Source organism: Psammomys obesus, unplaced genomic scaffold (genome assembly GCF_907164565.1).
Source record: "Psammomys obesus unplaced genomic scaffold, mPsaObe1.curated_primary_1811, whole genome shotgun sequence".
Lineage (NCBI taxonomy): Eukaryota > Metazoa > Chordata > Mammalia > Rodentia > Muridae > Psammomys > Psammomys obesus.
Window position 1 is genome coordinate 7,238,874 of NW_026585691.1, and position 23,993 is coordinate 7,262,866.

Here is a 23,993-nt window from a genome sequence, read left to right on the forward strand (position 1 = left end):
CTCAGCTTCCAGAATACTTGGGAATACAGGTGTGCAGCACCATTCACTGCTGTGGTTTTGTGGGTGTGTGGGTGGGTGTGAATATGTAGAAGCCAGAACCATTCATCTTCCCTTTTAAGACTTAAATTATTTTATTTGATTGTTTTATACAGAGGACTGTTTTGCCCGAGTGTATCTATGTGCATCACATGCGTACAGTGCCCTGAAAAGTCAGAAGGGGTTGGTCTATGTCCTGGGATTGAAGTTAAAAACGTTTGTGAATCTGGTGCAGTGAGTTTAAGGCCAGTCTGGTCAACGAAGCGAGTTCAGGGCAGCCAACAGCCAATAGCCAAGGCTACACAGAGAAACTTTGTCCTGGTAAAAAAAAAAAAAAAAAAAAATGCTTGTGAGCTGCCATGTAGGTGCTGAGAATCAAATCCTGGTCCTCTGTAAGAACAGCCAGTGATCTTAACTGAAGTGAGCCATCACTTCAGGCCTCCAAACCCCCCCCCCCCCTTTTTTTTTTTCCTAGTTAAGATGTTGTCTCACTAGCCTGAAACTCATGGTCTAGGCTGGCCAGTGAGCCCTAAGCTTTTCTGCCTGTCTCTGCGTTCCCAACGTCCATGACACCTCCCTTTTCTCGAATTGGTTTTGGAGCTCTAACTCAGTTGCCCACATTGGCAAAGCAGGTAGGTCCTCCAGGTGAGCCACCCTAGAGATTACCTGTTGTCAGTATGCCTGACCATAGAGCCAGCAAGGTCTGGTGTGGTTGTACCTCTTGTGCCTGGCCTATCTCCTGTGGAAGGAATTTGGTTCTTTACTGCTCTAACAGTGGGAATGGTTACAAAAATTCAAACATGACTTCCTTTCAGATTGCGGTGAGATGGCTCAATGGATAAAGGCACTTGCTGCCAAACCTAACCACTGGAGTTCAATCCCTGCGACCAACATAGCGTGGGAAGAGAACCAACTCCCACAAGTTGTCCTCTGAACTCCACACGTGTGTAAAGGTATGTGTGCACCCCTTATTTTTATTTTTTTATTTTTAAGAATTGATGTAATTCACATACCGTAAGATTCTTGCTTTTAAATGTACGACTCAGTAGTTTTGGATCTAGTCAGTTTTACTACCATCATCAGTACTTCCGGGATGTCCTTGGACACCCCCACCCGCACCCCATGACAAGCTCCTTTGGTCCCTGAGCAGTCACTCCACACCCAAAGAAGCCAAGATCTTCTATTCTCCCTCTGCCTCGTTCTCTACCTCCCCCTGCCACACACATGGAATTGTGCTTTGTGAACTTTGGCCCTGACCCCTTTCACATACCTAGTTTTCCTAGGTCCTTCTCTCTTGCAGGGTCTATCAGCATTCACGCCTTTTCCTGGCTTGGCCACAGTGTTCTATAGGTGGGTACCACATTAAAGCAAGCAACAAAACCCTTCCTAGCCAAGCTGACGACTTTCTTACTATCCTTCGCGTCCCTAGCATCCTAGGTTCACGTGAAGGATGACGTCCAAGTCTCACGATTTTCCGTACCCTGGAACTTTTCTTCCTCAGACTGGGACCTCAGGCCGGTGGTGTCCCTGGAGTTTACTTCCTCAGCGAGTTTACTTCACCAGGCATCAGACTTCCTAATGCTGCTTAGGAATCTGTGTTCCCTTCTCTCCGAGGCTACCTGGTTTCCTGAAACCGGACACTGCAGAGTTCCAAGCTCTCTCTATTCTTGCTTTCCCAAGGAAATGAATCCAGGTTTAAAGGACGGATGGAGGAAATATTTTCAAATTTCCTCACAATCCGGAAAGAAAATAAAAAGGATTTCCTTCGGGCCACGATTCTGTGATTGTGATGTTTTATGAAGATAAAACATTTCTTTAAAAAAAAGAAAAAAGGAAAAAAAAAAAAAACTTCTAGGAAAATCATGAAACTTGTGCGTGGGAGCTAAATCGACGCTAGGTTTCTACTTAAAGAGAAGAGACGCGAGAGCAGTTTCCTGGTGTCCCCGAAGTGTTTTCATCCCGTCTCCCTGGGGACGGCCGGGACAGCAGCGTGCTCGGCAGGCTAAGGAGGCGGCAGAACTACAGGATCCAGAGGCCTTTGGAAACTCTTGTAGTTCCACGCCTGTTGGCTACCTCGGCTTCCCTAAGGAGTGACGCTGCGAAAACAAACTCTGATTGGTCAGGCCTGTGCTGAATTCTCCATTTATGGACAGATTGCCCGGCCCGAGCCCAGCCTGAGCCTGAGAAGAGTTCGGATTAAGTGTTGAGAGAAAGAGGGTCCAGGCAGGCAGTTGGATGAGCAGTCCCGCGGAACGCACCAGGGCGCATCTCTAAACGTTTGGGGATCAGCAGGTCCGAGTGTGCACCGGCTCTCGCTTTCACCTAGCGACTCTGATCCCGCCTGGATGGAGTCCCCTCTGGGTTTCCATTGGCTCCTGTGAGTGCTTGGGTGTCGGGAGCTTGTTTTTTGGCGAAAGGACCCAACTTTTGAAGTTCGCCCCGGAGACCGCGTTCCAGCCCGAGCGCCTAGGCAGCCGGACCCAGCGGAGGCGCGACCGCGGCGGGAGTCACCATGGTGAGTTGGCTGCGCCGAGTCCCAGCACTCCTGACCCTGGGATGGGGCAGGAAGCCTCGGAGCGGGCACCTACCTTGGGCATGCTGCCCAGGCCAGGGGGGTGGAGAAGGTGAACGCGGGAATAATGCACTTCTGGAGCGCTGATTTCCTGCTGTTTGCTGCAAACCGGGTCTTGTCCGGGAAGAGGGACCTAGGGGGGCAAGAACAACTCTCTGAAAGTGGCTCTCTGCGCCGAGAAAAGTTTTGGTGGCAGTGCCGCTGTGGCTGCCAGCTGTCGGAAGCCAGAGCGTGGGCACATCTGTTTTTACCGCACAGCCTTGGGGCCGGGGACCCTCTTCTCCTTCAGAGAAGGTGGGGGCTACCCCTGTGTCCCTCAGGTCCTCTCCCCCGGGCGGGCACTGGTGTGAGCTCCCTGGCAAGCTGATCCGGCAGCTGTCCCCTTGGCTCTGAGGGGCACCCGGGCGCCTAGCCCCTCCTGCACTGGTGATGGGCTGCACAAAGGCAGGCGGGGGCGCCAGGTACCGCGACCCTGTGACGACAGCGCGCAGCGGCAGCCGCACTGGCGGGGAGCCCAGGCCGGTAGGGTCCCTGTGTGGGCAAACACCTCCTGCCGAGGCCCGCACCCGGCCCCCGGCTCCAGAGGACCGCCACCCTGCTCCACGCGCCGCAAGGCTCCGGGAGTGCCCCCGGGTTTTGTTTCCCTCTTGGCACTTTGGCGTGGACTCTCTCTAACTCGTCTGAGACTTTTGTCGCCAGGTCACCGGGAGGAGTCCCCAGCCCAGCCACCTTCTCCTCTCTCAGTCCCAGTAACCTTAGCCACATCCCCCGGGCTCTGCTTTCCTTTCGAAGGACAAAAGCAAAGACTGAATTTGGGGGAGATTGCCAGTCCACCCAGACCAAAAGAAAAAAAAACAAAAACAAAAACAAACAAACAAAAAAAAACTTAACAGAAGTTTTAGAAGGCTTCAAAGTTTCCACGCTTGCTTCTCGGTGGAGGAACTTGTCCTCCCGGCTTTGTCCTTGTTTACTGCCGGTGAGGGCGAAGCTTACTGTGAAAGATGCCTAGAGTGGAGCGCTGGCTGGAGAAATCCGTATCCCCAGCGCCAAGCGTCCGCCGCGCAGGCGGGGGTGAGCCCACATTCACTCCACAAGCAGCCCTTGCCCTGGCTCTGTTTATTTAAAAAAAAAAAAAAAATTCTTTTTTCAAAAAACAAATGAAACCTTTAGAAGGCATCTTGGCATCAAGCGTTTACTTTTCTCATAGTTTAAAATGATGTCACCTTTGCCCCCGAGGGAGAATACTTCGCTTATAAATAAGCTTCCTCGGCCAGTTTTGAGGTTTCAGAAGTCAGTCCACTCTTCTAGGGTGCCCTGAGCTGTGGTTGGGTGGAGTTTCTCGGGCCTCTGACCGCTTGAACTTGAGCAGTGTGATAGTCCCCAAGAATTGCTGTAATTACTTTCCATGGTTCAATATTTCAAAAAAAAAAAAAAAAAAAAAAAGTAAAAAAAAAATCAATGTGTTTATGTCAAGGACTTGACTTTTACTGAATTTAACTCCTTAAGTGGTACCTTGAGAAAATGAACTTTCCTTTTTTGCTTAACTCACTTTTTGTCTGGGTAGACCCAAGTTTAGCCTGTGATGTGTTTTCCAGAGCCGTGGGAAAACGCACTGGATTTGGCTCCGTGCAGTTGGGGCAGCTTGACCCACGCAAGGTGGAGGGGGTGTGTCTGAGAGCCCCTTTCACGGCTGATCTCTCCGGCTGATCTCTCCGATAGACGGGGTGTAGTCACCTCCTCCCGGCTTCCCTGCCAACAGCACAGATGGGCATGTTGTGAGGCCACTGAGAGGCTATCTGTGTGCATCAGATATGGGTGCCCGGAAAAGCTGAAACAGCTGGCAGTCCTGAAATAGACGTGCCATGGGCAGAACCCTGGTGTCTCGAGTCATTGGGACAAAATTAAAGGAATCGCTTCTTCTGTGACCTGGAAGTGTGAGCGGGCTTGTCAGCTGGGTGAAGTCGCCTCAGAGCAGGTACCCACCTCTCGGACGGTAGGAGCCCCAGGGGAACGCTCAGCGTTTATGTAAGAAGGCTTAGGCTGAATGGAACTTCTGTGTCCTACCTCTGTCTGGGCCTGCCCAGTTGGATCCCTCAGCTGTTTAGGACAGGAAGGGAAGGGCCATTACCCTTGGTGGGTGTGGCCAAGAATTAACACAGAGCCCAGGCCCTGAGCCAGGCCTCCGGAAGAACACCTGTACTTCGAACTCTTCCTTGTGCTTGCGAGATGGTTACTATTGATTGGCGAGCTGGTGGGATTTAGAATCATCACAGAATGGGACCTTGGGGCATAGCTGAGAGTTTCTAGCTGAGGTTAGTGGAGGCGGGAAGACCCATTCCATGGGCTGGAGGTCCCAGGCCAGATAAAAAGGAAAATGGGGGCTGTGCGCCAGCAGCTATCGCTCCCCACTTCCTGCCTGCTGGGACAACGTGACAGCTGCCTCTGGTGTTGGCCGCCATATCTCTTCCACTTTGATTGAACCGTACCCCCTCTCCTCTAACCGTCAGCTCAAACATGCCCTTTTGTGAGTTACTTTTGTCAGGAAATAAGAAAAGTAATTAACTGTGTGTATGTGTGTGCAGAGAGAGAGAGCTTTTTAGGAAGGTCAGGGAGCATATGATTAGACTCTCCATCTATACCTAAGGCCTTATGACGTACTCACTTCTGACTCATGATGTAAATATCCCACTCCAGACTCGAGCACGATGTATAGTACACTCATATTCATTAACTATGGGACACTAGTTCATCTTGGGCAACACAGACTACTTCACCAGGCCATAGTTATTGTACCCTTTTCATTAGGCTCGAAGAGGTGAAAAACAAAAACTTCCGTACATTATCATAAATGAGTAAATGTTATTAGAGGAATATAGAAATGCCCCATGGCTCTAATAAATAGCAGTGTATGGCTAAGGCTTCCTTCATGACCTCTGGCTTTATCGTGCGTGACAGGATAGCCCCGTGGGTGGCCATGGTCTCTTGGTTGTGTGATGGATGAAAACTTATGGATGTAAGTCTGCTTTCTGTCTTGGCCCCAAGAGTATGATTCATAGGGTTTCTGTTGAACAAACTATGCAGAGATGATTGAATAAATGTCATTTGGCTATTGTCTTTGGAAGTGTCTAAGCTATATTTCCTTTTCTTTGCTGCATATTATTCCTGAGTTGCTAGCAGGCACAGCATATATAAATTCAGCACTGATTGATGATTGATTATTGATTGATTGATTTGAGACAGGGTTTCTCTGTATAGCCCTGGCTTTCCTGGAGCTCACTTTGTAGATCAGGCTGGCCTCCAACTCAGAGATTCCCCTGCCTCTGCCTGGGGTCAAAGACATGTACCACCACAGCTGGTTGCAGAACTGATTTACAACTTAGGGATCTGGTAGATAGCTGATCAAGGGTAAGTTAAGTTCCTTGGGGTGGAGGCCGGTATGTGTTTAGTAAGTCTGGAATCCATTTGGAATGTCTTCTGGGAAGTCATCCTAGTTCGTTTCCATTGATTATCAGATTCTAGGAATCCACTGGCCAAAACTACACAATTCAACTGAATGGGGGTAAGCTTGATGGTAGAGGGAAGGTTAAGGAAAGTTAGTTCAGGATACTACTACCTTGGTGGGCTAGCCCACGGCTTCCTCTCTTGGAAAAGAAGTTGGGCACTGGATGGACAGAGATGAGGCATGGGAAGGTAAAGGCTGTCCCAACTCCATCCTGCTGAGGACTCCACTGGTGGGAATTCCAGTGACTGTGAAGGCCAAGACACAACCTAGCTCTGGAGAGTTAACAAGAAATACAGGTCCCATTCAAAGAGACACCACAATTCCGTTGGCCATGGTTACCCTGATATTACCAGGTTATCTTCTTTGTAGACAGGTGGGCAAGCTAGCTCTTGCGCTGCTCATTTTCAAGTATCCTGGTGTCACCGAAAGGCCAACCATGCTCATCTGTGGGTCACCTGCTTGCAGCCGCTACGAGCTCAGTGTGGTGTCCCATGAACCACAAAGCTTCCTCCATCTACTTAAAGGTCTAAATGGCAGCTGCTTCCTCAGTAATGATGTCAGTGTTCACGGCTATCTCCACACGGTTCCCCTGGGCCTTGCTGGAGAAGGCGGCTGCCAGATATTTTGTACCTGTGGAATCTGGCAGCTTAAACAAGGGAAGTACCCTTGTTGGTGCTAATTAGAACTGTCAGAACACAAGTGACGGCCTGTGAGTGGCGAGGCTGCACCTTCAGCTTCGCCTTCACCCTTCACCCCTCTGCTTCAGTGAACTGCCCCAGCTGGCAATGTTACAGGACAACCCCTGCCCCCTTCCCAGCGCAGGAACTTGAGGTCATTTCAAGCGTTATCTTTAAGGCTAGAGAGCAAGCATCCGTGAGCACTCTTCGTGGCCACAGATTTGACTCTGTGCTTCTGGTGTGTCGTGAAGTCACGTGAGACTGTGCGGAAGCCTGAGAAGAGCTTCTCATCTGCTGGTGAGAGAGGACTGGGGTCCCAGTGCTTGGGAAGAACACACGGCAGCTTCTCATCAGCATGCCCAGGGCAGAGTGTCACTGTGTAGCCCAGGCTGGCGTGTAGCCCAGGCTGGCCTCCAACCTACAGTCCTCCTGCCTCAGCCTCCCAAACCACTGGTATCACAGGCACGGGCCCCATAGACAAGTGTAAGACATTCTGAACCTCACAGTAGGATATGTAGGTATTTACAGTCAGGCTTTTCCAAATCTGAATTTGTATTGTACTAATATATATATATATTAGTATAGTTATATAAAATTTATATTAAATTTTAATATATTAAATTAAATTTATATTAAATTATGTATAAACATTTAACCACATAATGGTAAAACCACAAGTTTCTGCATCTTTGTTGAATATGTACGCATATCTATATATATTAAAAGCAAATTACTCAAATATATATCTGTGTCCATCTATCTACCTAGCTATCAATCTATCTATCCATTTCTCTATGTATCTAATCTTAAGAGGTGTTTTGCCTGCATTTGTGCCTGTGTACTGCGTACATGACCATGTGCATGCCTGGTGCCGAGGAGGCAAGCAGAGGGCATCTGATTCCTTGGAACTGGAGTTACAGAAGCTGTGATCCTTATTATAGGAAAGCTGAAAATCAAACCTGGATTCTCTGCAAGAACAGCCATTTTTCCAGCCCCATTATTTGCATATATGTATATGTGTATGTGTGTATATTTAAGAAAGAGGCAGCAACTTGTATTTTTATCATTTTGTGGTCAAATTCTTCTTTCCTGTTTTATTGTTTTGTTTTCTTTTTCTTTTTCTTTTCTTTGTTTTTGTTTTTTTTTCCCCTCTCTCTTTGGTTTCTGAGACAGGGTTTCTCTGTGTAGCCCTAGCTGTCCTAGAACCCACTCTACTGACTGGACTGCCCTAAAACTCAGGAGTCCACCTTGTCTACCTCGCAAGTGCTGGGGTTAAAGGTGTGTGCCACCGCACCTGGCTTCTTTTATTTTCAGTTGGTTATGTTTGCAGTACTGAGGATCTGCCCAGGCCTTGTGTATATGGGACAAGTGCTGTGCCACCGAACCACATCCCTAGACCCTGATATTTTTATTTCCCACTTTGCTTGGACTTGGCATTTACAGAGCAAATAAGAGGTTAAAGGTTAAATGCCAATGGTATTAAAAATAAACATCTTGGCCCTGTAAGCGCATTCTGTAATAATAGCAAGCAAATCACGTTCTGAATTTTGTACTTCTGAATTTATCTTGGCACAGCCAACAGCTTTTTTGGTCATCCTGTAAGAATTTTTTTTTAACATATTTTTTGACAGTTATATCAAGAAGAGCAGAATTCAAGATCCTTTCCTAAAATAATGGCACTGACTTTGACAAGCCATAGATTTTACTATATAGTACACAGACTTGGTCTTCACTTCTAAGTTCCTGCCTCGGGAACAGATATTGTCATTATTCAGAGCCTTTTCAGTTTTGCCGTTTAATTTTTCCCCTTATTAAACATTTGCTTGTTTATTTTTGTGTGTGTACACACCTCTGTGGAGGCTGAAAGGCAACTGCAGGAACCAGGTCTCTCCTGTGGGTCTCGGGGGGGTCAAACTCAGGCTGCCAAGCCTGGCAGCAAGTGTCCTCACCACTGAGCATCTTTTCAGCCCTCCAAGCACTTTTGGATGGTTGTTTATGCTCTGCAGACGAAAGTCCATTCTAAGTAAAAACTTTCTTTCTGACCTAAACTGCTATCAGCCCCGTCACTGCCTTCTTATTCACAGAGCTCTGTACTGGTGCCTGTTGGCTGTCTCTGTTCTGCCTCTGGGAGGGGAAAAATTTACCCTACTGCATATGAGAAGTTGTACGTAGAGTGAGCCACAGCAGTAAAGGAGATAGGCAGGTCCCTTTCCCTAAAAATTAATTATAAGAGTGCTCTGAAGTCAATCCATGATCTCTTGGGTACAGCCCTCCCCCCCCAACACCCGTGTGAAAACCGGCTATGGCACACTGTGGTGGGGGCAGGTCCTAAGGGCTCCCTGGCTGAAGTCTAGCTGAAGCATGAAGCCTCCATGTTGAGTGAAAGACAATGTCTCCAAAACTAAGGTGGAGAAGTGACAAAGGAAGATATCTTTGCATCCATTTCTGGCCTGTCCATGTGCCCACACGCTTATACCATACACACATGTGGAAAAAAAAAAGACAAAGGACCCCAGGTCTTCATAGAGTATAGTCTAGGGCTGAGAAGGCAGCTCTGTCAGCACAATGCTTGCCTGGCATGCATTTGACCCCCAGTATCGTGTATACCTGGTGTGGTGGTTCACGCCTGTCATCCCAGAACTCAGGTGGTGGATGGAGAGAGAGAGAGCGGTAGGAGTCCAGGGCTCCTCTTTGGCTATGCAGGGTGTTTGAGGCCAATCTAGAGGACACGACAGCCTGTTTCAAAGAGCGAGGAGCAGGGCTGGGGGAGGAGAGGAGGTCATGCAGTTTAATGACTTCTTAGGGCTCGTAGCTAGCTTTTGGCTGAGCTAATGGCAGAGTACAAATTTTCTGTTCTCAGCCTAAGAAGAGGATGGATTAGAATCTTATTTTCTCAACAGTCTAGACACGACCAAGATAGTTTTGTTTCTGAGCCCTTTTGAGAAGGCCCGCTTGGAGATGAAAGCTTGTTATTTTTGATTCATTGCCGCTTAAAGTGGAAAAGATTATAAGAAATAAAGTCTGCAGCGTTCACCCATAATACCATTGCCCTGCACAGTAATCAGTTTATGTCTTTGGGTTTCCTTCCAGTCTATCCCAACACATACTGTTGTTATGTCATTGTAGTTAAGGGGCAACTATATCACCCCTGCGCTCTGTATTTTTTTTCCATTTATTTTATAAATCCTTCACCCTGGTAGACATATTCATGGTCATTGCTGGTGGAATAACACTTCATGTAGGCTGAGAGCCAAGTCATAACTAGAAAAATCTCCACCACGAGGGTGTACAAGAAAACGTTCCTCTGGGACTCACTGCGACTGCCATGGTAATGGGCTGTTCATCTTTCTGTGCCTCTGGTGACAGGGAGCCCCCCCCCCCCACTTTGGTGTGAGGTTGGAACAGGCTTGTTCACTCTCATATCCCTAGCTGGGTTCTGATCTCCAAATGTGTGTTGGTGGTGGAAAGGCTCAGCTCTGTGGACCCCAATCCTGCTACCATCTAAAGGATGGTACAAGACAAGACTTTCTTATGCAAGTCTCAGCTGAGAGGTGCCTTCAACATAGTATGAAGGGCTGAGAGCCAGAGGTGATGTAAGACTTGGGAAGAGAACAGAGAGAAACTGAGTCCTTCAGTTGAAACTTTCACTGGTCCTGCAGCCCCTACAAGCAACGGGGGATGACAGTGATGCCTAGTCATGGCTGTCACTGGTGTCGAGGTCTCTTAACCCAACTACCAGGTCCTATGGCCTTCCCCGTAGCTGAAATAAAACTTGTGACCCCTGACCCTTGACTTAGGAAGGTCTTGGTCAGGAGCTCAGTTGAGGGCTGAGTTGCTGCCGCTCGTTCACTGTCTGAACATACACCTAGTTGGTTCAGGGATGCAGGGACAGGCATCGGGAGAGAGAGCCAGCTTCCCTCTCCGTTTTGTGGCCTCCCAGGTAGTCCTGCCTTATTCAGGGGTCCAGGTCTGTCTCCTTTTCCATGAAGGTACTTGATAGCTGGTAGCTGTTGCTGGAGTTTCTCAGAGCCCTTCACCTTCCTCTTGGCCTCTGGAGCCTCCTCTATGATAGCCGAGGGTCAGGCAGGAGGCCCAGCCAGGGCAGGGTGGCAGCAGCATTGCCTTTGGGTCTGGGTTCTCCAGCAGGCTTATGTTTTCTAAGCCGTTCCCTCCCTTTCCTCCTGCTCCTGTTTCTGCGATGGCTCTAAAGACAGGCCATGTAGCCGCAGCCACCATGGCAGCTCTCCGAGTTTCTTCACGTTCTTCCACAGCCCGCCTGGGATCCTTAGTCCAGCTCTCCAGCACACTCCTGTGGTTCTTCATGCCCTCTTCCTCGCTCTCTGAACCCTCCACTCCAGGAGCTGGCTTGCAAGTTTATCATGGCTCCCTGGTAATAGTCTGGTTCTTCAGGGTCTAGAAGGTAATCTCTGCCAGGGAGCAGGTGTGCCTCATCCCTGAGGATCCTAAGCTTCTTCCCTGATGGATGGGCTTTCTGCCTGCCTTATGCCTCTTGCTGAAGGGGACCATCAATTCCACCAGGTACTGTCCCATCTTTCAATAGCCTGGGCTTGGAAACCTTCAGGAGTCGGGTCTAAGAACAAGTACTCGTTTAAAATTTCTTCCTTTCATTTTCTTCACCCCTTATTCATGTCTGCAGCCCCAGAGAGAGCTGGTTCCTGCTTGGTATTGATTCATTTTTTTTTTTCTGGCAGTATTTCTGGTAACATCGCTTCCTTCAGCCTTTAATCATCAGCCAACATAGGACTAACCTTCATTGGTTACAACCTAGCTCACCTGTTATAAGTTCTGTGGCCTGTGTTTTGACTTTCCTCCCTAGTTGCAGCCTTGGAAGTATAAAAGTTTCTGGAGCATGAAGGTTGAGGCAGGGGGGTTGGGGAGCATCTGAACGGGAGACATAAAGGCAGCCCCCTTGAGAAAAGAGCAGCAGGATTAAAATTGTCGTAACAGGCATAGTTGATAGTCATTGTGCCCTGCTCCTTTTCTGACTCACCAAATATGTATTATGTGTCTTCCTTATGTACTGTGCCCTAGGAAGACCCATAGGGCTCATATCACTGTAATATTTTATTGGCTTTATACTTAAAAACATAATGCAAATGTGATTAAATAGCATTAATTTTAGGCAGCATGGACATAGGTATTTCTTTGTTATTCTGTGCGCTTAAACATCTTTTTTCCAATTAAGAAAAAAATGCATATAAACACATACATACAATTCTTTATATAATTTCAAGAGTCTCAGAAAGCTGTGAAACCCACACAAAATCATTGCTAGGGTTGAAGCAAACATCATTTTTGAGATGGATATTAAGGTGGATGGTCGGTTTTGGATTTCCATTAGGCTATTTTAATTACTTGATGAAGGGTAACATCAAGAGCAAGCCCACTGAGTGCTGTATAAAGACTGACCCAGGGCACACATACTGTGCTGCACAGTACTGACCATCTCTTAATCATCTTGCCATGCTCCAGAGTGTGTGTATATGTTCTTACCATAACAACTATTCCTGACGCTGTGATTTAAATAACAAACCTGGATTATGTCTCAGGATTTTGTATACTAGCTGGCCAGTTCCTATCCAGGCTGGCTCTTCTGATTTCAGTGGTCAGCTGGTGGCTTGGCCAGGAATGCATGATCCAGGATAGCCTTACTCACCTGCCTGGTAGTTGGACTTCCAATCTTAGCAATAAAGATGTCATTGCAGACCGGTCTCGGCTGGTCTACGTAGCGGAGGTCACACCTCAATGTTACCAAAGCCAACAGGAAGCATAAGTGGCAATACACAAAATTTCCTCTAAGCTTTGTTTGCATCATATTTACTATTGTCCTCATTGACCAAAGCAAGTTACTTGTCTGTGCCAAGAATCAACGGGAGGATGGATTGAGGGCTGAGATGCAGTCTCTCCCAACCCCCTTAACCGACTGGATAAATTGGGGCAGGAATAACCCCCAAATCTGTGCTTTTTGAGCTTCTGTATGAGACAGATGCAGCATTGCTCCTGACCCGTCCTCTGCTGCTCTTTCCAAGGCAAGACTAATATATTAGAGACCTCCAAAATTGCTTTTTTGTTGTTGAAAAGAAAAGGTCAAAGTGATAATTGATAAGAAAAAAAGAAAAATTATTTTATATCCACTAAAGAGAACGCTGTGAAAATAACAAGCATGTAACTTGAGCCCAAACTTAGAGTACCCTGAGTCATGCCAAGCCAGACAGGCCAACTGTCCTTTTGGACTAAAGAATGGAACTCATTGCCTTCCAAGGTGGGGACAAGACTTCTTGCTGCCTAATGCTGCCTTTCTAGCCAGCACTGAGCTGTCCACGTAGAGAAAAACATTCCTCACACAGACAAAAGTACATTTTCCCCCTGGTTGAAAAGTGTGTTTCGGGACTATAAGATGATTCTCAAAGTAACCTGTGCCGCTCCCATATCATGTGAGCCACCAGTGATGCCACCTGCAGGCCCCTGTACAACGCAAGCCGTAAATACGGTATATACGGTTAATTTATTTTTGTTCACAGGACTTCAAAAAACCATTACTCTGCAAATATCTTCCCTGCTCCCTCCCTCCCTCCTCTCCTCTCTCTCTCTCTCCTTCCTTTTATCTCTTTTCATTTTTTTTGAGACAGAGTCTTACTTTGTAGCCCAGGCTGGCCTCTAGCTCCAAGTTCCTGCCTCCATGCCCCAGTGCCAGGATTGCTAATAATGTAGGCACGTGCCTTACCACACCCAGCTCTTTTATTTAGAGCTACACCAGTGGGAAGAAACCTAGCTCAGGATAACTCGTGACCCATCTTTCTCTGCCCTCACCTTCCCTGGCTAATTCTGAGGCTGAATCGTAGCTACTGTAGCATTTCATCCACAAATACTCATCCTATTGGGTTTTAAACAAAGCAAGACTTGGCACTCAGGGTGCTTCTTGGGCAGGAAGAAGGGGTGTGTCTTCTTCTGTCAGACAACCAGAGCTGGTCGCTTCCCTTTAACTTGTAACAGGAGAGCCCTTGTTTTATGGAATTGTGCAGACATCTGTGGTCACTAAGGAGACTTCCCAAGGGTGACCCAGAGACCTCGGCATTTACTGTTGTGACTTACAGGACAAGGTGTCTTTCTAACCCTCTAGTCTGAGCTCTACCAGGAACTGCATTTAAGGCTCAGGAAATTAAGGCACTTGTCACCAAGCCTGACAAACTGAGTTTGATCCCTGGGATCCATATGGAAGAAGAGAACCAAGTCTTGCAAGAGTCCTCTGACCTCCACACACCAACTGTGGCATACACACACCACATACAATAAATAAAAGTAATAAATTCAAGACAAAGTTTCTCTGTGTCGCCCTGACTGCCCTGGAACTTGCTGTATAGACCAGGCTGGCTTTCAACACAAAGATCTAGCTAGTGGGGTAAGTGGAGGCATGGCAGCAGAAGATGCTGTTTGTTTCCTGACTAAGCCGAAACACTGAGAGTCACAGCCCTCATCCCACATTCAGCTTTAACGTTCTCCTGTGATCGCAAATAGAAATACATCAAATACTAATTAGGGGCATGAAGTTTGGACTTCATGTAAAGAACAGAATTCATATCATTAAACTGGCGGAGGATTCGTGAGTGTTAATTGTAAAATCAATGTTTACTAATTGAGGACACCTGAAAAGGCAGTTGGTGGGCTTGAGCTACTGGGCCCTGAGTCAGGTTTCTGCACTTTTGTGTTTACTGAGAAGCGGAGGCAGTGGTACGGAAAAGCTAGGCTAGCCTCTTCCTTCCAGTTCTGTCACCCGTCCCCTCTCTGTCACACCAACCACATCCTCCCAGAAGTGTCCCTTCTTGCCCCTTTGTCTTAGTTTGCTTTCAACTAGTCTAACAAAACGCTGACCTGAAGGGACTTCGGAAAGAGTTTAATCTCACAGCTAGCTCACCAAGTTAAGTCCGAGCAGAAACCAAAAACAATGACTGAACCATGGGCCATGGTGGAACACTGGCTTCCTCAGCCTGCTTTCTTATATAGCTTAGGGGTCCACCTGCCCAAGGGTGGCACCACCCTCTGTGGGCCGGGTCCCCACACGTTAATTATTAATCAAGAAAATATCCCCACAGTCTTGCCTACAGACCGGTCTGATGGAGGTATTTTCTCAAATGAAGTTCCTTCTTCCCCAATGACCTTGCCAGTGTACCGATCGTCCCAGGGTAAGGAGGAGCCTGGAACAGCTGGGAATTATCCACAGTGCACCTGCTCAGAGTGAGAAAACAAAACAGAGGCCGTCAAAACAAGAGGAGCTCTCCTCCTACCTCTGCAACTTTCGTCCTCCGCTGCCCAGCCCTGCTTAGCACTTCTCTAAGAGAGCAAAGGATCAAGCATTGTCTGTTTTTCTGAGACAATGAGGCACTGTCCTCCTCATCTGAGGCTGTAGAGCCGACCGTCAGCTCTCTGTGACAGCAGTATTTAAGGATCAGTTGAGCAAAGGTGGCTCTGGGTACTGCAGGTGCAAGATGGCGTGACCTTCAAGATCCCGGCCCCACAGCTCTCCTGCTCAGGGTTCGATTCCTCAGTTTGCCCGTTGCCTTGCTACCTGCTCAGGGTTCGATTCCTCAGTTTGCCCGTTGCCTTGCTACCTGCAGATGGTCTGGCCTGGTTGAAACGTGTGACGTGGCACTTCTGGGTTGGGTGTTGTCTACAGTCACTTTGTCTCCGGCTGGGATCGACCCTCTCTCCTTCCGCAGCCAGCAGTCTAGTTCTCCTTTGGAGCCAGCCCTAGTCCACCATTTGGAACTTCACAGTTGCAAGTTAGTGACTTCAAAATCCTATTTTACTCTATCCGCAGAGATCATACAGCTCCGCACATTTTAAGCTTTTCTTCTGATTAATTACTTTTCAGGGGGACTTCTTTCTCGGTTAGTTTTGCACCCCTCCTCTCATCACCGGGCCATTCTGCCTGTGTGACATTTAGTTACATGCTTTAGGCAATTAAGGCACTTGTCACCAAGCCTGACAATTTGAGTTTGATCCCTAGGATCCGTATGGAGAGAGAAAACCTATTTAAAAGTTTAATGGGAAGGAGCCTAGAGAGATGGCTTAGTGGTTAAGAGCACTGGCTGCTCTTCCAGAGGACCCAAGTTCAATTCCCTGCAGCCACATGGCAGCTCACAACTCCTGTTCTAGGGATCTGACACCACTGACACACATGCAGGCAAAACACCAATGCACATAAAATATTTAAAAGTTTGGTAAGGCTTTGGAAGTTAGCTTAGTCAATAAACTGCTTGCCTTAAAACCATGAGGATCTGAGTTCTGTCTGAGTTCTGTTTACAGAATTCAGAGGGGAAAAAAGCCGTGTCTGGTGGCATGCTTTAGGAATCTCACAGATAGGGAGGCAGAGAGGGCTGGATCGCTGGGACTTGCTGGCCGAAAATGCCTAGGCTGCTTGATGAACCTTGGGTCTACAAGAGACCTTGTCTCAAAAACTAAGGTGGACAACACCCATGGATCATCCAACAGTGATACCTCTCTCTCTCTCTCTCTCTCTCTCTCTCTCACTCACACACACACACACACACACACGTACATACACTCACACATTAAAACAAGAAACTCAGTGGAGAAAATATTTGTATTTCTCTATGCCGTGTGGAAGTATGAGACATTCTTTAAAACTGCACCCTGCATCTTTATCTCGATAGATGGAAGTAGAGTGTAGAACTGTCACCACAGGGAAGTGCTTCTAAAACCCACTGCAGGAAACCACTGCTAAGGGTCCTTAGCTGAGGGAACAGAAGAGGAGAGAAAGGGCCCTGTGATTCAAGTGTCCTGAACCTTTCTTTTTGGTGGGAATGCTGCAGTTGTCTGAGCTAATATAGTACAGTGAGAACTTGTTTATAAAAAACGAAACAAACAGAGAAGCCAAGCTGGAGAGATGGCTCCATGGTTGAGAGTGCTTGCTGTGAAATCAAGAGGACTGGAGTTCAAATCCCCAGTACCCCCATGAAAGCTGGGCATGGCCATATGTGCCCATCATCACAGTGTTGGAGGACAGAGACAAGCAGACCTCTGAGCAGCCAGCTTAGACCAAACACTGAGCTTCAGTTTGGATGAGAGAGCCTGTCTCAAAAAAGTAAGGTCGGGCAAAAGAGAAAGACACCCCACATCCGACCTCCACGTGGACAAGAACACCTGCACATACCCCACACATAAGGGCTGGGAATGTCATTCAGTAGAGCCGTTATCTGGCATATACCAAGTCCTGGCTTCCGTCGCTAGAACTAAAGAGAAAAACAAACAAACAAACTAACTAACAAACTAACAAAACAAAAACAAAACAAAACAAAACAAAAAACACCAAGGCCAGGGTGGTGTGGCTCACGCTTTTAATCCCAGCACTCAGGAGGCAGAAGCAGGCAGATCTTTGTGAGTTCGAGGCCAGCCCGGTTTACATAGTGAGTTCCAGGAGGGCCAGAACTACAGAGACCATGTCTCAAAAAACAAAAACAGAACAAGCCAATGAAAAAAGAAAACACCAAAAAGTGAGCAGACCCATTAGGTGGAAGAAGGAACTGAGGGGATTGATTGGCTTTTTGTGTTAATAGCCAAACAACCTGATGTTTTACTCTGTTTGGATTTGGGGGGCAGCTTGGCTCCTTACATTTTCTAGATAATCCAAACACTGGCCAAGTCCATCAAGTATCAAAATGGGCAAGTTTGCACCTTTGGGGCTTTTTATGTTTTCTATGCATGAATTCTAAGGTTCCATAAAAATGTCAAAGAAACGGTTCCCAGTGTGAGTGTTAGGAGCGAACTGGGGAGGGGTCCAGGCCACCTGTGGAGGCCATAAAGATGTCCAATCCCTGGTCACACAGTTTGTAGTGAGGACCTCTGGATTGTAGACATACAGGAATGGAGAGGTAGAGACAGGCGAGGGCAGTTGGGGAGCCTCCTGTCAGTGGGAGGTCTTCAGATGACATTGGATCATTAAATACTTGTTTATTGTTCTGTACTAGTCGGGCAGTAAACTCCCAAAGAGGACACTGTCGTGCTTACACGACTGGATTTGTTTTCCTCCTCCTCTCCCTCCTCTTTCTCTTCTTCTTTTCACCCCGTACTCAGAAAAAGCTTTGGCCTTAGCAGAATGGGGCAACCAGCTTAGCTGCACTGAGCCATGCTGTTTCCCCAGAGTGCAGGAGACCCATCCAGTTCAGCTCACTTGCATGAACCGCGCCCTGCAGTGAATGACTGGTGACTGTCGGCGGGCTGGAGTAGACAAGTGATTGTAAACTGGAAATGTCTTCAAAGATTAAAAATAGTCCGGCCCCCCGCCCATATAAAACCACACTTGGGTTTCCTCTCCAGTCTGTTTTCTTTTAATAGAACAGGATATTAGCCAATGTGGCTGCTGAAGGAAGCCAGGAGGGCCAAAAAGGTTTCTGCGTCTAATTCTTGCCTCTTCTCTTCCAATCCTTCCATCGGGAGACTTTAAGCCTTGCCTGAGGCTGCACAACCAGTCCTGACTCGTCACTTCAGGGGTGGTGCTGCTCTTCGCTGGGAGAAATTAAAAACAAAATTCTACCAAGGCTCTCTCCACTCGGGTCTCATCCCTGCAGATCAGCTGCCAGCGCTGGCAGCTGAGGGCAGCTGAGCTCACTCTTGAATCCTGAACTAGGTTCTCTCTCTCCTGAACTGGAGGAGGGAGGCTCCTGCTGCAGGTTAATGGGATGGGAAGACCGGCCTTAGTAGAGACCTTTAGAATGTGAGGTTTACAGCTGTGCTGTTTGCTCTGGCTTAAGTTTGGGGGAGGGAGAGTTTACTGCTTTTGGTTAGCCTGCGGCTAACAGGTGCCTCTTGGGATCTGGTTCCTAGGGCTTTTGAGTCTCCTTGGAGGCCTGCTGATAATCAGCTTAATTGTTTTGTTTATTGGGCTGGGTGCAAATTCCAGTAGGTTCACCCGCATCACAGCAACTTTTCCTTGTTTCTTGACATTTTCTTTGGCTTCAAAGGGCTCTGAATGTATTAGGTTTGACTTTCTCAAAACAGAGATGTTTCAGAGGCTCTGGTGGCACATGTCGTTAATCATAGCATTCCCGGAGGCTGGGGCAGGTGGATCTCAGAGTTTGAGGCCAGATCTACAGAGTTCCAAGACAGCCAGGGCTACGCAGAGAAACCCTGCCTCAAAAAACAAAACAACAAAAAACAGGAGAGAGATGTTGCTGCATAATGCAGAAAATGATTCAATTAAAAAAAAATAAACCAATATATACTCCATGTACATTATCTTGGAACCTGACACTTGGCTTCACATGCTTTAACCCTGGGGAGTTAAAACATTAATGTGTACAAAGGAATGGGACTATTTAGCCAGGCAAAGAGTACAGAATCCTGGTAAATGTGATTATAATACATGTAGTGAGAGTTTCCTACTTACCTATGATAATAAATTTTTGTAATACCACTCAGGGAGGCAGAGATAAGCAGATCTCTGTGAGTCTGAGGCCAGCCTGGTCTATGAAGAGAGTCCAGGACAGCCAAGGCTACCCAAAGAAACCCTGTCTCAAAAAACAACCAAAATTATTATTAATAATAATAAAATAAATTTTAATCCACATTTAAGATGATTCCATGTTTTAAGTGCATTTTTATAACTTCTGTATAAATTAAGCATTTTCGGTCAAAAGGACTTTATAATATACTGAGAAGCGGTTCTTCATCAGGGTGAAGCTTGGCCCTTGGGAAGGGGAAGGGAGGCCAACCAGGGTTAAATTCATTGATGGTTCTTCAGTCTAGGTGTGCTGGCCTCCTTAGGGAAGAAAGGCTTCCTCTTCCTGAACTCTGGACTTTGAGAATTCTCTAGCTAGGAAATCATGGGGTGGGTCTTAATGTTATAAATCACTGGAACAAACACAGGATAAGGCTATTTTTGGAAGTGTTTGCCACTAGGCCAGCTTATGGAGCTACAGCTCTTTGTGGCTGCTCGCCTTGTCCAGAGTTTTCTGTTCACAGTCATTTCCACTGGAGACTTCAGAACCTTCCAGGCAGCTGTGTGTACTACAGAAAAGAGACCGGGCTGGGAAGGTGGCTTGGTATAAGCGCTGGGGACCTAAGCTCAAATTCTGAATGCAGAGGCATGCATCCTACAGGAAGATGGGTGGAATGGGAGCTGAACACGGGAACATCTGGAAGTTTGTGTGCAAGAGACTGTCCTTGGTGCTAACAGTTACCAGGAGCCGGCCTGTGCTGTCCGACATCTGTGCATCCTTGATATGATGGTTAAGTTCCCTTCATTTACAGAAGAGAAGGCAAAGGAGTCAAGCACCCTGCTCAGCGTCACCAACAATGAAGTGGCGCGGGAGGGTTAGCTTAGGAGAGGTGCCGTCTTTTCCCAGAAGCGTGTATGTGCAAGCTTTGGGCCGAGGGTTGGGCAGTGCTGGACACAGAGAACATTATACACTCAGAACCTCTGGCTTCAACCCGGACCTCTTGCAGATTTGCCTTGTACCTGAGTACCTGGCAAGGGGATGTGGGTCTGATCCCGTCTCCAGAGGAAGTCCAGGTTTTGCTGTTTAGAATGTCATCCTCCGAGGACAGGATGTGGGGATAGCTCAAACTTTGAGAGGCCCACTAACCAACAGCCCAATTATCCTGTTCAGTTAACATCCATCCATTCTTAGGAGTGTTATTGAGGGAATATTCTTCTCCTGGACAATTGTGGAGTCAGCTTGTTCTTATCAGATGTGCAGAGTGGGTTGCCCATAGCACAAGAGGAGACCCTTCAGCTCAGAAGCTCCCTTCTGTGGCTGTAGCTGACTCCAGCCTCGGTACTATGACCAATGGCTCCGAACTAGCCTGTTAAAACTTGTAGAACCAGTAGATGGCCAGCAGGTCAGCAGCCAAGCCTGCCAATCAGAATTTGGTTTCCAGGACCCGAAGTCTAGAGAACTTTCCACTCCGTATTGGAGAACTTAACCAACTTTTTCTTCAGCCTTCCCACCTCCCCGCACATGCCAACTACTTGGAACTATTAAAAAAAGGCCCGTTTTAATCTTTTAAAGATGTTTTTTAATTTATAATTTATGTGTATGAGTGTTAGCTTGCATGTGTGCTGGGTGCCTGAGGAAGGAGAAAAGGGTATTGATTCTCATGGGACTTGGGTTATAGATGGTTGTAGGAATTGGAGACCGGAGGATCTCAGAGAGTTCTAGGCTAGCCAGTACTATATTGTGAGACTCTGTCTCAAAACAAAACAAAGCACAAACAGACACAGCCAGTGGTGGTGTAAATCCTTGTAACCTCAGCTGAGAGGCAGAGACAGGTGGGCTAGCTTGCCAGCCAGCTTAGCCTACTTTGAGAGTTCCAGGGCAGAGAAAGACAAATGTCTTCAAAAAAACCAAACCAAACCAAACAAAAACAAAAAACAAAACAAATCAAAAGCAGTTAGCGCCTGAGGACTGACCCCTAAGGTTGGCCTCCGCCTTCCGCGCATGCACACACACATAAGCATGCACACCCGTGCTTGTGTATGCAGCCCCTCCTGAATCGAGTGCACTAGCAGTACACACACACTGTGTGTTCTTAATAGGGCTGAGGCTAGAGCTGAGGGGCAGACCACAAGCTTCATAGGTGAGGCCCTGCACGGGGGGGGGGGGTGGTGGGGGTGGTGGTGGTCAGTAATTCTGTCTTATGGAAGCTACAGAGGGAATCCTGAATTCTGTGTGCTGCCAATAGCTCGCACAAACAGTCCTCCGAAATACTCTGAAATCCTGGGTGAATGAATGGACTGATTTTCTCGTCTGTTCTTTGTAGTTCGGATAGAACACAAAGATGCCCTTAGGTCATTTTCCATGGACTTTCCCTTTCTTGCCATTTATCTGAATCCCCGGAAGAAGCCTGACTACAGGCTCGGGGTGTGTGTGTGTGTGTGTGTGTGTATGCAGCCCCACCTGTCCTAGAACTCAGTCTGTAGACCAGACTGTCCTCAAATTTAGAGATCCCCCTTTTTCTGCTCGGAGCGCTGGGATTAAAAGCGTGCACCACCACCGTCCTAACAAAGTCTTTTTCTTAATTGTGTGCATATAAATGATGTTTGTGTGAGGGCAAGTATGGTACAGCCTGCATTTGGAGGTCAGAGAGCAACTCTGAGGAATTGATGTTTTTCTTCTAGCATGTGTGGTCCTCAGATGGAATTCAGGTCACCCAGAGTCCCGGTGACAAGCGCCTTTACTTGCTGAGCTTTGTCATCTGCTTTCTCCAGCCATTAACAAATTCTCTTCAAAAGACTTTCACGTTGCCCATTCAGGAAATAACTTCAACATTGGAAGTAGCTGAGTCAGGTTAGAAACACTTCAAGAAAACTGAAACATCTCTGATCTTTCATCTCCTGAGGAAAGAAGTGGCTTCCACTCCTGTGTGTGTAGGAGACCTCACCATCTTTTTCTTTGGCTTCCCACATCCTTGCCCTCCATCACCCCTCCCTGGCCTCCCACAGGGCTTGTGATGGAGATTAAGGTTGAGCCTTAATGTTTTGTTTTGTTTTTTTGAGGCTGAGCCTCAGGTAACTCAGCCTGTCCTGGAACTCACTAAGTCGCCGAGGCTGGCCTTGAACCCCCGATTCTTCTTTCTCTACTTCCCAAGTGCTGGGGTTACACATTTCCAGCTCATGTCTCAGCACTGAAGTTTAGTTGTGATTATTATGATCCTTCTCTGAGACAGGTGGTCCCCCGGGGTGGTGGTTGCTGTTTTGGGGTCTGGGAGTTAGACCCAGGGCTAGCAGACATTCCACCACTGAGCTACTCTCAGCTACTCTACTCCCCATCCCCCCATCCTCCTCATCCCCCACCCTCCCCCCACCCCCACCCTCACCCTCCATGCTTCACTGAACAGTAACTGTTATAAAGTCTGAACTTTTAAATCTTATCGGGATCCTTTTCATCCTCCTCTTGGAACTCCCAAGTCTGGACTTCTGGGAGTAAGATCACACTGAATAAAAGTTAACGAAACCATGACTCAGTGTGTCCTCCAGCCAGGGTGTGAGCGTGAGGCACACAGCACTGTGGGATTGACTCCACCCTGAGGCAGAGACACAGATCGAGGCGGGAGCCTGGTAGCTAGGGAGGAAGGCTCCCTCCACCCCCGTTGTTTCCTATATGATTTAACTTCAATTTCTTTTTTTTTTTTTTTAATAAAGGAAGCCAGGTGTGTTTGTACATGCCTTTAGAGACAGAAGCAGTCAGATCTCTTGTGAGTTCGAGGCCAGCCTGGTCTACATAGTTGAGTTCTAAGATATTTAGGAATATGTGAGAACCTGCTTCAGCAAAAACAAAACAAAGCAAACAGAACAAAAAAACAACCCATAAATAAAATGATAATTAAAAATACAGGAAGCCTAGCAATGTTAATAATACGATTATAAATGATCAGATCTTCTCAGCGCTCGTCGAGCTCCCGGTGTGATGGGAGCACTGGTCTCGCCCCTCCCCATCTCCCTTCTCTCTCTCTTGACCTCATCACCTCCCCCCAAGAACGGGAGGCGGGAATTGCCACTATGGTCACCTCATTAGCATTTTTCTAACTAACTTATTGAACTTCAGGGGAACTCTGCCATTTCTCTCTAGGTTTTTACAGATTGTTTCTGAAAGAGCTTCAGGTTTCCCATTAAGGAAATACTTCGAAATTGGAGGCCAGTGGGGTCAGCTTAGAAAAGATTCAAGACGGCGGACCCTCCTTGTTCCTTCTGCCCGGCCACACAATTTGGTTGGTTTGGGGCAAGGTGAATGCTGTGACAGAAGGGCTTTCTTCACCCTTGCGTAAATACAAGTTTCAGTGCTGGTGTGGAAGAAGCGTCTGCTTTCTGCCTAAGCCAGTGATTAGAGGAAGCACACACACCCAGCCTTGGCTAGAAGCATGCTTAACAGATGTTTAGATCCACTCCGGCCACACTGGAGGCAAGCATCTCTTGTTGATTAGAAAATGACACATGTAAGCAAAAGCCAGGTGTGGCGGTGCACATCTGTAATCCCAGGACCAGGGAAGAAGGAAAGGACAGTTTGAGGTGACAAAATGAATCCAGGACAGCCTAGGGCTACAGTGTAAGATAATGGCTTAACAAAACCAAAAATTAAAAAAAAATTGAAAAGTTACAAAGAGATAATACTAGAACATTTACATATCCTTAGATATTTAGATTCAAAGTTACAAGAGGAAACTCAAATAA

At 47.3% G+C, this 23,993-nt stretch overlaps 1 protein-coding gene across 1 annotated transcript in view; it reads left to right on the forward strand.

Moving 5' to 3' along the window:
* The first annotated feature begins 2,221 nt into the window (after positions 1–2,221).
* The window catches only part of Myo1e (myosin IE), a 184,148-nt gene continuing 162,376 nt past the window's right edge, over positions 2,222–23,993 (forward strand). The window contains exon 1 of the mRNA XM_055598039.1: positions 2,222–2,551. Coding sequence (XP_055454014.1) covers positions 2,549–2,551 — 3 coding nt within the window. The 5' untranslated portion in view covers positions 2,222–2,548. The remainder of the gene's footprint in view (positions 2,552–23,993) is intronic.